This window comes from Nannospalax galili, unplaced genomic scaffold, assembly GCF_000622305.1.
Source record: "Nannospalax galili isolate Female #2095 unplaced genomic scaffold, S.galili_v1.0 scaffold206, whole genome shotgun sequence".
NCBI lineage: Eukaryota > Metazoa > Chordata > Mammalia > Rodentia > Spalacidae > Nannospalax > Nannospalax galili.
The window spans coordinates 6,224,850-6,241,040 of record NW_008358101.1 but is presented as its reverse complement, the minus strand read 5'-3'; the positions used below and the strand labels follow the sequence as shown (position 1 = coordinate 6,241,040).

The 16,191-nt window shown below is 36.9% G+C and overlaps 1 protein-coding gene across 1 annotated transcript in view; it reads left to right on the top strand.

The window, feature by feature from the left end:
* Col9a1 (collagen type IX alpha 1 chain) overlaps nt 1–16,191 on the top strand; it is a 94,209-nt gene that overhangs the window by 27,521 nt on the left and 50,497 nt on the right. The window contains exons 11-18 of the mRNA XM_008856332.2: nt 2,398–2,451; nt 2,692–2,727; nt 4,140–4,163; nt 4,512–4,565; nt 5,690–5,743; nt 6,393–6,419; nt 10,639–10,695; nt 12,737–12,790. Coding sequence (XP_008854554.1) covers nt 2,398–2,451; nt 2,692–2,727; nt 4,140–4,163; nt 4,512–4,565; nt 5,690–5,743; nt 6,393–6,419; nt 10,639–10,695; nt 12,737–12,790 — 360 coding nt within the window. The remainder of the gene's footprint in view (nt 1–2,397; nt 2,452–2,691; nt 2,728–4,139; nt 4,164–4,511; nt 4,566–5,689; nt 5,744–6,392; nt 6,420–10,638; nt 10,696–12,736; nt 12,791–16,191) is intronic.

Below are 16,191 nucleotides of genomic sequence, written 5' to 3'. Positions count from 1 at the left end.
TTATTGTTTTTTAATCTTTTTTTTTTTACTTTTTATTTTTTTTTTCATACAGAAGAATTCATTCCAAAGCAATTGACATTGAGACGTTTTCACATGCATTTCTAATCTCTATATACAAAATGTACCTTCAGAGGGTACTCCTGGGTTTGTGGTTTCTTTGTTAAAGCTGAAAACAGTCGATTGCTATTCCTATTCAGCAATTAATTATATGGGGATTGTTCATATGTTATAGTGTTATAATTTGGCTAGGGTAACTGAAAACCAGAGATAATCTGTTAAAATTATTTTGTGTATGCTTAATATATTTTTAAAAATTAATTTTATGTGTATGAGAGTTTTGCCTGCAGAAGAAGGTGTCAGATCTCCTAGGACTGGAGTTACAGATGATTGTTAGCCGCCATATGGGTTTTGGGGACTGAACCCAGGTCCTCTGCAAAAGAGGCCTGTGCTCTTAACCACTAGCTCCTGTTAAATATATACATATATATATGTATATGTATGTGTATGTATATATATATATGTATATTTGTCTTTGGTTAATGTCAAGTAACTAACATTTTCCAATAAAATTTTTCCTAATTTCTTTGGTTCACCTTATGGAACTTTTCAGACTTGATAGAGAAAAATATGAAAATGTTGGGGCTGAAGTGAAGAATTGGCATTTAAGGGCTTCCTACTCTTACAGAAGACTGGAGTTCGAGCCCCAGCATCCATGTCATGCAGCTCACAATCACCTGTAACTGCAACTCCAGAGGATCTGACATGCTTTTCTGGCCTTCACAGACATATGCACTCATGTGCACATATTCAAACATGCACACACACACACACACACACACATAATTAAAAGTAAAAATTAAAGAATGTGAAAACAATAGACAATGAATTCTCTATGAATTACTGAAAAGGGTTTATTTGATACTTATTGAAACTATGACATATGAATTTTGGCAATCTTGTTTGTAGTAGGGCTTTCATGCTTTCAAGAGACCGCTCCCTGAACGTTGTCTGAATATTTTTCAAGATCTTGCTAATACAGATTTTATAAAATATTTATATATGCATGTAGATACACACATGTACACATTTATTTATCTCTAGGAAAATAGAATTTCAAGATTACATCGTAAATGAATGTCTAATTATAAAGAAAAACACAAAACTAAAATTCATCTGTCAGACATGGAAACCAAGGCCTATATGTAGTATTTTGTGTTTCTATATCTATTTCTGTTGAAGATGATGATAAAATATTAACAGAGGCAATAGCCTGTATAGAACGTGTATTTAATAATGAATGTTCTTATTATTAAAATGATAGCTATACGTGTATCCTAGGCTTAAATGATATATACAAAGGTGGCACACATAGTCACATACCCTTAATTATATACATTTTTACTAAGGAAAACACATACTTTCAAGGTTTTTCCTTTAAAAGCTAATATTCCTCAAAAGTTATTCCATTGTTGGAAGATTAGAGGGCTTAACGTGGCTCTGAGACAATAATGAAATTATTTGTCTTTAATTTCTACTGAAGAAACATTTCATTAATTTTCAAGACATTGCTGTCCTATAGCTAGAGAGACCTAAGGTGTTTTATTTTGTAGGTGAGGTAAAGTAGACAATAAACTTGGAGAAGGGATAGAGCCAAGACCCATCAGACTTAACTATAGAACATTGTAATTGTTTTGTTGAATTTTCTCAAAGCAGAGATTAAAAAAAAAACAAAAAACAAACCACTGAATAATTGAACCTGTGATCAGCAATGCAGTTAGAAACTGAGGAAATGATAAAATGTTCCAAAAGAAGATGGGTAGCAAGGACATCTTACTTTCAAAATATGTTATTTCTTATTTTTATTTCATGGGTATGACTGGTTTGCCTGCATGTATGTAAGTGCACACATGTCAGGCAATGCCCACAAAATCAGAAGAGGCCATCGGACCCCCTGGAACTGGAGTCACAGATAATTATTGGCCACCATGTGGATGCTGGGAATCAAATATGGGTTCTCCACAAGAGCAGCCAGTGCTCTTAACCACTGAGCCATCTCTTCAGTCCCAAATCTTACTTGTAGTTTTTTTTTGTTGTTGTTGTCTTTTTGAGGCAGGGTCTTTCTGTAGCTCCAGCTGGCCTGGAACTCACTATGTAGACCAGGCTGGCCTTGAATTCATAGAGATCCACCTGCCTCGGCCTCCCAAGTGGTAGGATTAAAGGCATGCACCATCAAATTTTACTTTTTAAATAAGAACATATTTGAAATTATTGCTTTGTAAAGGTTTGCATTATATATATGTCACCATCCTATTAGATAATAAAGAAAATGAAATTTTCTGCCCAGTGGTTTGCCTGAGGATGTACGATAGTGCTGATATAACTTTCTTGTTTCATTAGGGATTAACAGGACCTGATGGATCCCCTGGCTCTGTTGGACCAAGGGGACAAAAAGTGAGTTAGCTACCTGGTATTGATTTCATGGCATTTGCCAATCAAAAAAATACCTTAAGCTAAAGTTTATAACCCAACTAAAATGCTGAGTGTTAGCTGAAATATTTTTTAAACTAAAACGATGTTTAAACACTCCAAGGTGAACTGTTTTAATGAATGATTTTGGTATTTATACAGTTTGCGTATTTACATATTCATGTTACACAAAGATAAGTACAATGAAGTTATGTTTACTTTTAGGGGGAACCTGGTGTGCCTGGATCTCGTGGATTTCCAGTAAGTATTAGTAACTGTAAAGCAACAAAATTGAAATCTATCTTTAGGTAAAATTCTGCCATTATGAAAAAAATTTAATACAGTTTTCAGCATAATATGCATGATAAAGTGCTTATGACTATGTAGTTCAGTAAGTATTCCTGCTGTTAACAGAAAAGTTAGAATGTGTGGTATAAAACACCTATGTCTATTTTCAGATAATATTTCTTAATTTAATTTACTTTTCTTTTGAGACAGAAATGGCCTCACTCTGTAGCCCAGGCTAGCCTGGAGCTACTCATAACCCTCCTGCTTCAGCCTCCTGTGTGTTGGGATTACAGAATGACCCACCATGCCTGACTTCAGGTGGTATTTCTGCCTCATTGCTAGAAAAGCATTTCTCGCATAACAATAGCAAGATTCCAAGTATGGCCTAATAATCTAAATCTTAAACCACTCATCAAACCACCCATTTTATATCTAATAAAATCTCAACTGAAATATTCCGGTCTCATTCCTTGATTAGACTTCTCCTGTATTGCACAGTGGAGCAGATTTGGGTTATCATAGCACTAGATTCTCTTTTCCTATCTAGTTTAGTCATTGCTAATGTCATTAGTCTGTGTTCCCCCTCCTCATTTGAAGTGCTTTCTTTACTTCCTTTACACAGCTCCCTCTCATCAGTCCCCTTCATCCCCCTAGACAGTTTTCACTTCCACTTTTACATCAGACTTGATCTTATGTATCTCTATAAAATCTAGGATCTGCAAGTAAGATAATATTTGTGTTATTTGTCTTTCTGAGACTGATTTACTTTGCTCAGTAAGTTGTATCCACTTTCCTGTTTGTTGGAGTTCATCATAATACTAGCCTTTGCACTAGGAATTGGGACTAGGTAGAGAAATAAGACGTGGCTTCAGCCCTTGATTGTGTGTAGTCTAGAGTTGGTAAAGTGATACTAAGGGCAAGGAAAAGGAGGTAAAGAAGATTTAAAATCAAATTTAGCATGTTCTGTTAGGATCCCCCTGTAGGTTACCTCAGGACTGACACCAATTTAAGTGATTCATTGTATAGAAATATAGTTTTACCTGTTAAAAGGGGAGATATTTCTAAAAGAAGCACTTCTTTGCCTCTCTGTGCCTAGTGCGTGTTTCGGGAATGTCTAAATATCAGTCATTACCAACTGTAAAATTATACTGTCTTTAATGCAGATTTCTTGTACAAGTAATACTACAGATGAATACAATCTTTAAACTGTTTATGATGCACTGCTCCAACTGAGCCATCTTTCCAGTCCCAATCCTGTGATTTCTTTATAATGAACATGATGTAGTGTTAGAGTCTCAGTTTCTTTTTAAAATTAAGTTATTATGTCTGTAATTATATCAAGTTAAAAATCATATGCCATAAACATCTATATTTTGATCTTTTAGGGCCGTGGTATTCCAGGACCCCCTGTAAGTATCTTTTCATTATTTATTTTTTAAAATCTAGAAAATAGTCTATTTCTCAAATCCTGACCTGACCCTCTAGCTGCACTCTATGGGGCTTGTAGGCCTCATCTAGTTGATCTTAGGTAGCTATTAATAACAACATACCATTCTGCCATACAAAATATTTACCAGTTTAGGAAATTTCTGTTCCAAGCTAAATCAAGTTTGAACAAATGAGTTATTGCTTCCTTGGAAACCAAAGCTAGCACAGATACATAATTCTAAGCCTTTTATATTCGATAGCATTTATAGTAAATTGTAAATGTAAACATATCCATAAATCATCTTGTCACTTGGATTTGTTGACTTCAGGGTCCTCCAGGGACCACAGGACTCCCTGGAGAGCTTGGCCGCATCGGACCTATTGTGAGTATCATGGTGCATTCTGATTGACATTTGCTCATTTGAAAGGAAGTGTTATTAATGAAGGCAAATCACTCTATCGTGTGCTTCCTCCTAAAAGTCCAAAAATAGTAAATGAATATTACTCCACTTAAACATTTCTTCCCAACTTCCAGATTGACTTTCAAACTATGGAGCTTCATCCCCATTTTACATACTCTTATCAAGGATTGGGTCCAGTGACTTTTATGCTAGACTATCCACATGGTATTTAACAATAGTGCTAGGATATTATCGTGTGTTTTTATGGAAGAAGCGTTAAATTATAACCAGATTTAACTTTAATTAAACATGAAGAAACTAAGCATGAAGAGCTCCACAGAGAGCAAATCACTGAAAAATGTTGAAGTATTGATATTATGAGAAGGTAGGAAATTGTAAACTCCACCGAAGGAGGAGAGTTAGCATGCTCTCCGTTTGTTTACCGAACAAATGAATTTATACAAGATGATTGTATATTTGAAATAATTATAAGATAGTTTTGATTTTTTTATATTTTACACATTAAGAAGGAAAATGTGTTAATAAAAATTGGACATGCAGAGTATTTTGAACCCACTTTCATCTGAATGCCTTATTTGAATATAGCCATGTTTGTTTTTCTGTCCATTGCAAGAGTTCAGTGACAGATCAGATGAGGCTAGGCGGACAGCAGAAGCAAGACTCTGCCTTGCAGAGATGAACCCTCCATTCTCAGCTTCAGGCTGGGCACAAGCCAGCTTTTGTTTTAATTGGCTGGATGGCTTTAATTAACTGGCAATATTGGGTACTTGGATTCCTCTGTAAACCAACTAGAATAATACACAGGATTTTTAATGTGTTCAGAGTGGGTAAAGTGATCATCCTATGGAGAACTGACCCTTTGACCTGTGTCTTCCTTTGCTTTGTTTTCTACCTTGGTATTGTAGAACTTTATCTTCTTTATTTTCCTGGTAATGTAGAACTAATTGGATTTTGGTGGGAGATCTATGCATGCCTGAGCTCTGAGGCCATTTCCAGTAATGCTGTTCTCTCATGCTGTGCTGGTTTTCTGTACTGTGTTCTGGTTCTTGTATAACCACCATATCCCTATTTTTTCAATGATGTAGGGTGACCCTGGGAAACGTGGACCACCTGGTCCTCCTGGGCCTCCAGGACCCAGTGTAAGTAGTTTGCAGCTTAAGTTTCTTTGTGTCTAAGAGTAAAGACTGAAGTCTCAGAGGCAAGTGTGGACATGTGTATTAATTGAGTTATTGCTCTGCACTTCCAAAGTGGCTACTGTGGTTTTTTTTTTTTTTTTTTCATTCACTTAGAGCCTGGTTCAGTTTAGAGCTGTAAAAGCAGAGGAATCACAATAATGTTTAAGGTATTTTTAAGAACAAATCTTACTCATTACATTTGAAATCTTTTAATACTTGTGATTTCTCAAATGCTCAAAACTTTGACAAGTAGAAGAAGCATTTTCTAACAAACTAGCTCTTATTAAGGTTTTCATGGTAAGAAGCTTTTTAAAAAGTAGGAGTTCAAGTAGATGATATTTCATTTTTAAATTTATGTGTCAGAGTTTACTGCTTTAACTATTGTGTCAGTTATTTAATCTCCTCAATGAATTAATCTACTGCAGTTTAGGGATCTTTGAAGGACTCATCCATCAGTCAAATCTTTAGAATATTAACATATGTGTTTTTCCTTGTTCCTTGTATTTTTATTTAAAAAATGTACTTATATTTGTTCTCATTGGACTTTCTGTTACTAGTAAGTTTGAGTTCATCATTTAGTTTTGTTCATAACTTGATATTTTATTTACTTTAGGGAACAATTGGCTTTCAGTTAACAACTGTCTGTAACTGCAATTCCAGGGGATATGGTGCCTTCTGGCCTCTGCAGGCACTACATGACATGGGTGCACTTACACACATGTAGGCATAACACTCCTACACAAAATTTAAAATTTTTTTAAAAATTTATTGAGAATTTCATACATGCATATAATGTGTTTTGATCAAGTCCATGCCCACTCCCTCCCCTCCAACTCCTCCTTTCTGACAACCTCATGTACTCCTTCTTTGGGGGGAGTTTTTGCTACTCTAACATTTCTCCCTCTGAAGAGGTAACCCTAAAATCTTTTAAGGATTAAAGCTCCCAAATACTTTAGACATTTCTGGCCTTTGGAATGGAGTATGTTGCTAAGAGGCCCAAGGACATTGTGACTTTTAGCCAAAAAACTGGCTACTTTTCTTTGGGTTCTTTACCCTAACTGCGTAGCCAATTCCTACCTCCTATTCTTATCACACCATCATCTGAAGAGGTTAGCCAACTTGCCAATAGGGAATCAGGACACAGACCGCTTTGGCTTCTTTCATGCTGAACAGGGACTCAGGGTGAGGCAATTGGAGTATTCCTTCAGTGGGTCTATCTAAAAGACTCCCAAATTGCATAACTCTTATCTTGAGGAGGAAAAGAAACTCTTTGAATCGTGACTAGGAGATGTGAAGGAGAAGGAAAGGCAAGAGTAAGTAGCATTACAAGTTCTAGACAGGGAACTAGAAAAAAGTCAGAACAGGGCAACTTTTTAAATGTTCATATGAGAATCCATTAGGATTTCTTGACAAGGGCTTCCAAAAGCATCCCTCTATTGGGTTCCTCCTCATTTTTGGCTGGACTCTAGAGTGATGGATTCAGGATTTGCTTTCAGGTATTTTAATAGCTGTTGGAGTGGTTAGAATTAGTGTCAGTTCCCTCTCAAAGGCTTCTAGATAAAGGAAGAAACCATATTTATCCATCATTTTAGAACAATAGCTGGTTGTCTTCCTTAGCTAAGGTGGGCACTACAGTATTGGAGACCAAGATTTGAAGTCTTACATCTGAGCAATACCTTCTAGTTAGGAACAAAATCATCAATGAGAAATAATTGCCTAAATAACTTTTTATATAGACTTAAGCCTAATGTCTGGGAAGTGTAATCCCTTGAATGCTTAAAGAAATATACTGATGACTTTACTCTTTGGTTATACTTTCCTTTTGGGTGTTTAAGACCCTACAATGAGTCCAGATAAACCAATTTATTTTTACAATTAAGGTCGTTTGAGGACCTGTTCCTCAGGGCTCATGTGGGCTTGGGAGGAGCCCTGGCTCCATTCTTTTACCAGTTCCGTTTATGTGAAGATAAGTCAAAGGTCCTGCTCGAACATGGCTGGCTTCGCTTGGAAGCATGGAGGAAATGTTTCCTCTGTGTTGACCCTCCTCTTTGTAGACTGGACACTGCTTCAAGTCCATCTGGTGGGGTCTCCACGGCCTCCTTGATCAAGAGGACAGGTGACTCACCACAGTTACAGGACATTTGGAAAGATGCTCATAGTCCCCTGGAATTTAGTCAACTTAGGAGGGAAAGGAGCAAAAACTGTCTTTTATGTCCCTCTGTCCAGATTAGTATAGGCCTCATAGTATGGCTATTAAATATCCAAGAAGTTTAGTTGCACCAGTCTGGTGCTTTTAATTACCATGTGCCATGTAAATAAAGCTTGGGCAAAGACCAAACGCTCTCAGATAAACCTTGTCTAGATATATATTATATTCCTTGATCTGGTTGTATGTATAATTTGTCAGTAGGTTGTTGGACTAATATGGTTCCCTTTGGTTTTTTTTAAAACTAGCTAGGCATTATTTATCTCTCGCATTGTCTAACACTTCCACCATGGTTTCCCCACTTAAGGTGCCTCCATTTTTCCCATTTCTCCCTTATAATACCCTTCTCCTATGGTAGCACCTCTCTTGAGCTCCTTCTTTCCCTTTATCCCCTAGGTTCCTTGTATACCTTTCCCTCCCCCTTCCCCTTAAAATAACCCCATTTTTATCCATATCTCCCTTATGAGCACCTGTTTCCTACTGTTCTCGTTCAGATTCTTTCTTTTCCTTTACCTCCCTGGTTCCTTTTTATTAACCTGGTTCCTGTAGTTATGTCTGGATACATACTCACTTATCAGGATTTGGTGCTTGCTAGGATTCACATATGAGGGAGAACATACACCATTTTTTTTTTGAGGCCTGTTTTATTTCCCTAATATTACAGTTTCTAGTTCCATCCATTTACCTTCAAATTTCATGATTTCATTTTTCTTTACTGCTGAGTAAAATGCCATCATATAAATGAACCACATTTTCATTATCCACTCATCAGTTGAGGGACACTTAGATTGCTTCCATCCCTTAGGTATTGTGAAAAGAGCAGCAACAAACATGGATGTACAAGCAGGTAGTGGTGGTGCACATGGGTGGGATATGCTGAAGAGGCAGAGGCAGGAGGATCTAGAATTCGAGGCCAGCCTGGGCTACATAGCACTTTTTTCCAGCTATTAAACTGTATTACAGAGCTGTAGTCATAAAAACAACATGATACTGGCACAAAAATAGACCCATAGATCAATGGAACAAAACTGAAGACCCAAATATGAGTACATGCAAATTCAGCTGCCTGATATTTGACAAAGGTGCCAAGAACATTCACTGTAGGAAAGACAGCATGTTCAGTAAATGGTGCTGCTAAAACTGGATCTCTGCCTGTAGAAGAATGAAACTAAACCATTATCTTTCACCTTGCACAAAAGTCAACTCCAAATGGATCAAAGACCTCAATGTGAAGCCTGAAATTCTGAAACTGTTAGAAGAAAACATTGGCAATAACCTACAAGATATAGGTGTAGGAAAGGGTTTTCTAAACCGGACATCAACTGCCCAGGAAACAAGGTCAGGAATCAACAAATGGTACCTCATTAAACTAAAAAGCTTCTGTACATCAAAAGAAACAACCAAGGACATGAGATGGGAGAAAATCTTACCAGTGACACACCTGACAGAGGTTTAACATCCAGAGTATATAACGAACTCAAAAAACAAAGAATCAAGGAAGGAAGTAGCTCAACTAAAAGATGGGCTAAGGAGCTGAACAAAGAATTCTCAAAAGAAGAAATAAAGATGGATAAGAAGAATCTTAAAAGGTGTTCAACATCACTAGTAATTAGGGAAATGCAAATTAAAACCACTTTAAGATTGCATCTTACCCCAGTCAGACTGGCTAAGATCAAGAGAACAAATGATACCAAATGTTGGAGAGGATATGGGGAAAAGGGAACACTCATCCTCTGCTGGTGGGACTGCAAGCTTGTTCAACCCCTATTGAAAGCAGTGTGGAGAACCCTTAAAAAGCTACAAATGAACCTACTGTTGACCCAGTTATATCACTCCTTGGCATATACCGAAAGAACTCATCCTGTAGCCCATCTTTTAATTGGGTTCTTTGGTTTCTTGATTGTTTTTTGAGTTCTTTATATATTCTGGATGTTAAACCCCTGTCTATACCTGTTTTTATACATGTTTACAACATAGTAGTTTTCATTCGAAGACCATGCAATATTCAGATGAGCTGTCTTTAAAATTATCTGTCTGAAATATCCTGGAGTTCTGTGCTTTACTTATCCTAAGACAGGAGCATAGTGTGTGGGATGAATAGACTTGTATGTCCTCAGGCTGTACTAATTTTTCTTTATAGAAAGATCCTTGTTCTTTATTAGTCTTTGACTTTATGACTAAGTGTGTATTTTCGCTGGAGTGCTCCAGGGAGGTATTTTATGAATAGATGAGTAATGAAATGGTGGTGGTGAGCAGTACTGAATGCAGCTTTGGCCCACATGGTGAACATGTGTGAACCTCAGGTTAGGTTTATTTCAGTGTGGAGAGATGGTGCAATCCATTGTCTCTAAGCATTTCTTCCTTTAATACATTAGGTCTGAAATAAATGTGACAAAATAGTAACACTACATCTGGAAGATGAGTACCTGTAAGGATATTAATTGTGTACTTTTCCATACATTTTTCTGTAATCTAAGAATATTTGTGAATTAAAAATAATAAAAGGAAAGATATTTAGAGTTATTTGATAAACTATAATAGCCTTGGGGTTCTACAGATGAACTCCTTAAAATAATTCCACATTGTTATAAAATGGATGCTCTTGTTTCTCTCTCTCTCTCTCTCTCTCTCTCTCTCTCTCTCTCTCTCTCAGTGCCCCAATTCCTGCCCACCAGGTCACTCAGGATATCCAGGCCTACCAGGCATGAGGGTAAGAATAATTTTATTATTTTATTTTCAAGAGTATTATGTACAGAAAAAGAATGGAACATTTAATCATTGGCCTTGGCATTAGTCAAGTTGGAGTTTTCTTACCCTGTCTGTGGTTCAAATTCAGCTGGTGCCCCTAAACCGATGCCCCTACTGAGGTACATGTGCTTAACTGGAGAACGTCTCTGTAGTTCAGGAAGAAATGCCAGTAAAATACACTGGATCAAGAGACTGGAACACCAAATCAAGGGTCAGATATTTGATTCCTATGAAGGAAGACAGAAGTAGGAGTGTGGAGAGGGGACTGTAAACATGCATATTTGAGAATGTTCTGGTAAAAGAACTGGGTATACTATGCAAAAAATGCAGGGAAAGACTTTTCTGAAAGTGTGAGTAAAGCCCTCTGCTATCATGATTACTACAAAATAATCTATTTTTTAAAAAGCCACATGTTGGGGGTAATTGATTTTGCACCCCAGTCTCTGAGTCTAAAGTGATTCTGAGAAATCCAAGAGTTCTGCTGTGATCTGGAAGGTCTTGAGATATGGTTTTTCCACAGGTTTTTCACTGAAAGTAGTTTTTGTGGGTTCTCTCACTGTGGGAGATGTAGGCCTGGTTGGTGTTTTATTTTTCCAAAAGACCTGGGAGCAGGGAAAGTGCTAACAGGCTTGATTTGGGAACGTGTGTGTCACAGTTGACGTCATGCTGCTGTTCACACCCTGCATGTGGTTAGAACAGGGGTCTGACCAAACCGACAGGGCTCTTCTGCAGCCCGGCGCCTTCTTCACACCCATTAGGCAGCACTTCCCTTCTGCACTCAGCGTTACACACAGGAAGAGGTAGAAACCGTGCATCTGAGGAAGCCTATTCTTTTTTTAAAAATAATATTTTGTTAATTCTTGGGGATCATGTATTTTGACAGCATTCAACCTCCCTCCTTTAGCTCTTCTCAGACACCCTTGGCTCCCTACTCCCCCATCTAGTCCAATTTATACTAGTTTTGGGTGTTGATCTTAGGTGATGCTCTAGAGCCAGGTCAACCTACCAGGGGTCATACCTTAAAGAAACTGACTCTCCGTCTCTCTTAGCAGAGGTGGTTTATTCTTCAGCCAACTCTTCTTCTACATCAGGAAGGGGTTGAGTATAGAGAAGGCAGAAGGGATTTTGCAGAAGCTACCAGAAAGCAAGAAAGGGGTGAGTGCTGTGGCTTCTGAAAGGTTAAGCTACTGGTGCTAAAGCTGGCTTAATGCTCTTAACTTAATTCCTATGGGAGGACGCTGAGGAAACAGGAACACAAAGCAGGTAGGTACTGCCGGTCTGGGCTCAGTGGTGTACCTCTTTAATCCCAGCACTCAGGAGGCAGGGACAGGTGGATCTCTGAGAAGGAAGTCAGTGTCATCTACATAGTGAGTTCCAAGCCAGCTGAGGCTAGAGGGAGCCCCTGTCACAAAACAAACAAACAAACAAACAAACAAACAAACAAACAAACACACACACACACACACAAACAAGGCAGATATCAATGAATGTGTTGCTGAGCCAGGTAACGGAGCACTTGTTATTCTAGAAGAGTGTTTTCCTATTAACTAAAGCTCATGTTTATCTTATAAATCACTCATGTAGTACCTGTGGTGCTTTTAAGGTCTTTTTAAAATTATTTTTAATTTTTTTTTATTTTTTAGACAAAGCATTTCATTACAGCTTTAACATACTCAAAAACAATTTTAAAAAGATCTCTGTTTCATTTTAAAATGTACTGTTTCTTACAGAAAGACTCATTATTTTTGCTAATTACACTTAGATCTTGGTGCATGCATCTCTAATCTGTATGTATCTGATTATTACTAGTCATGGTCAGCTGCACTTGGATCCTTGGCACCTGTGTTTAAGGCAGTGTTTTTCTTGTGACAACCTTTTTCTTTCTTTCTTTTTGTTTACATAGATTTATGGAATCAGGAACATTTTATGAGACTTCTGAGCACTTTTGGGGCAAGTCCAACATGATTTATTCTTTTGTGTATGTTTATTTTTACATTTGTTAGGGTCATAAAGGAGCTAAAGGAGAAATTGGTGAGCCAGGAAGACAAGGACACAAGGTAAAGAAATGGGTACAATGGGTCAATTGTGATTGGGAAGCAGTGATTATTTTCTTTATGAGGAATTATATAAATGTAACGGAGTGTGATATTTTATTTCTTCTGTAAGTAATGCTTGATGAGTGCTCAATAGGTGCATTTGTAGTCTGACTGAATGCAGTACTCTAAGATGTTCAGTTAGTGAAAAAACAAAGAAGACACTAGACCTCCCCTGTCCCATTTCCCACTCCACCCTGTATTGACTGCCTTTCCTTTCGGTTTCAAATGTATCATATTTAGACTTTTTTCCTTGAAGCTTATAATAGTCAAATATTATTTTTTCAAGTTGTTTCACCATATGGAAGTTTTTGACACTTGTAAAATTTTATAACAAGTATGTTGAGACTAGGAAACAGAAAAGTTGGCAATTGGTTTGGAAGTCCTCAAGTTCTGAAATAATTTATCGGTTTATTTCTGATCTCATTTCACTATAACATAGATTTTGAGCTTGCTGGAAGTTAGTGATGACTTGTGCTATTATCTGGGAAAAAAACATAGACTCCATACTGCACTGGGACTGGCATTCCCTGCAAAATCAATCATCAAAAACCATAGAATCCATACTGCACTGGGACTGGCATTCCCTGCAAAATCAATCATCAATCAATCAATCAATCAATCAATTTTTAAGCAGGCTGAAATTTAAGATGAAGTGACCTAGTTGCCATTTTTTAAAAGATGGCTTAAAGATAAGCCATCTTTAAGCATCTAATGACTTTATTTCCTGCATAGTAGAATTTTTCTTTTAGTAAATTTTATATTTTACAAAAGCAGATCCTTCTCATTAATGCAGGTCTGCTGGACTTTGTTGATTTTGCCAGTCGATATCTTTACTGGGCAACAGTAAAAGATTATTTTTCTTTGGAAGTAAAGAGTGGACAGCCAATTTACTAATGTCTTGAAGTATAATATCCTCAAGTTCCTTAGCTAAAACCAGTCTGTTGAATAACCTCACTTGTACCGTCAGGATAAATAGGCCAATTTTCTATGCCCTATTACAGTTGCACATTTTATTTTCAAACTCTTTTTACTAAGGCTGTGAATAGTTAGGACATTTTATTTATCTGGAATGAAACATCTGGGTTTCTGATGTCAAACTGAAGTAAATAGAAAGACTGAGACTCTTGTAAGTTTCTCCACATGCTCATTCCTCCACCGGCATTTAAAATTTGAAATTTCAAGAAATATTTAACAAGTACGTGCTATGCACTGTGGTTTATTCTAAGTTCTGAGAACACTGAAGTGAAAAAAATTATGCTCAATCCCAAGGGTTTCGCTAAATTGAATATGACATAATAGAACATTGGCTAACCAGAAAAACCAGGCATGCAAGAACATTAAATTACACCCCAAGATATTTTTCAGTATGTGTCGTAGACAGTACACATCTCTTATTTTCTGTGCTCTCCATCTGTTCCTTCTTGTTTTGCTGATCTATCCCTTGGAAAGAATATACAAATGAATACTTCCACAGGATTTGGAGATGGAACTATCAGTCAGGGTGTTTCATGCCTCTGCTGATCAAATTAGCAAGTTTGGCACCCAAACAGGTTAGCTATATGGACTTTCAAATTTGTTTTGGTCTTCAGTGGGAAATGCTTTTTTTTTTTTTTTTTTTGTATGTTGAATAATTGGCCAAATTTTCATTTGCTGTTAAAGAGTCTTTTACTTTGTGTTCACATTTTTGTATCACTCCAAACTTTGAGTGGTGACTTTGAAAACTGGTATAAGAAGGTAAGATGACAGTACATGTTGAAGACAGAGCCCTGAAAGAGCTACCTGTGGGCTGACCTAGTCAGAACGCAGTTTGATAAAGAAGGACTCAGTGGGTGAAGGCACTTGCCAAGCCTGACTACCTGAGCTCGATCTCTGGAACCCACATGGAAGTAGAGAACCAACTCTCACAAACTATTCTCTGACCTTCACACAGGCGTCATAACATGCACACCTCCCCCAATGAATAAATGCCAAAAAATAAAATGAAGGGAAAATGACTGAGGCATAATCTAGTTATTTGTATTATATGCTTAAATCTTATGTATTTGTGGTCAGATTTACAGTCTGTCCTTGAAGGTACCTGCAAATGAACTAATGAAGATTTCCAAAAATTGTCAATGAGTATAGGAATGAATAGTGAAACTTTAATAATAAAAATACGCTAATGGCTCCATCACACAGCAGATCAGTATTCATTAAAAATTCTTTCATTAAAATGGTGATAAATTGGTTTAAGTTTGTCACTTAAAATTTGTGATGATTGATTAGGTATATGTTTTTCATCAGCAGGTGAAATAATTAATTCAAACATATTACTTCAAGTTTTATGGAAAAAAAATCTGTGGGAAATCTGCTATATTCTGATAAGAAAATTTGCTGGGGGAATATTGATCACTGTTTGTGTAGTGATTTGATAGTTTTGTAGTGAAAGACAAGTAGTATTTAATTATACTCATGTGATAATTATCCGCTCCATGATCGAGCAAATTTCACTCAGTTCTTAACTGAGGCTGCCTCTTCCCACTGTCAATCACAGGTTCTAATGGAATACAATCCGAATAGAATTATGAGACTAAATTCAGTATGTAGACTTTTCATAATTCATGCAAAATTAACTGCATGGGCCTGTGAGATAGCTTAGTGGGTAAAGGCACTTGCTGCTAAGCCTGACACCTGAGCTCGATCTCTGGAACCCACATGGGAGTGGAAAACCAACTCTCACAAGTTATTCTCTGACCTCCACACATGCATCATGACACATACACCTTCTCCAATAAATAAATGCCAAAAATAATATTAAGTGTAAATGATTTAGGCCTAGTCTTGTTCTTTGTGTTATGTGCTTAAATGTTATGTATTAATACTGCTGTTAAATTTTCTGAGTGTACTTGCTTGTGTGTGTGTGTGTGTGTGTATGAAAAATCTGAACAGAAGCAAAAATGTGTCAATCAAACATGTATTATTAATAATGAAATGACAAAAGGTATTTTAGTATATAATATACATTTAATATTTTTCTCTTAAATAACTTCACAATTTAAAATACAGAAAATGTACAGCAGTATACTTAGTATAAAAATTAAACTCCTGGGGCTACAGAGATGGCGCAGCAGTTAAGAGCACTGGCTGCTCTTTCAGGGTACTCAGGTCTGATCCCCAGCACTCACATGGCGGCTAAGAGCCATCTGTAACTCCAGTTCCACGGACACTGAATGACACGAATGTACTTATGTACATGCAGGCAATACACTCATAGGTATAAAATGAAAAGAATAAATAAAATATTATAAATTAAACTCTTGACAAAGAAAGAAATCTTTTCTCACTCTATAGAGTAGTCTTTCTGTAAAAGAGGAGTCAGACTT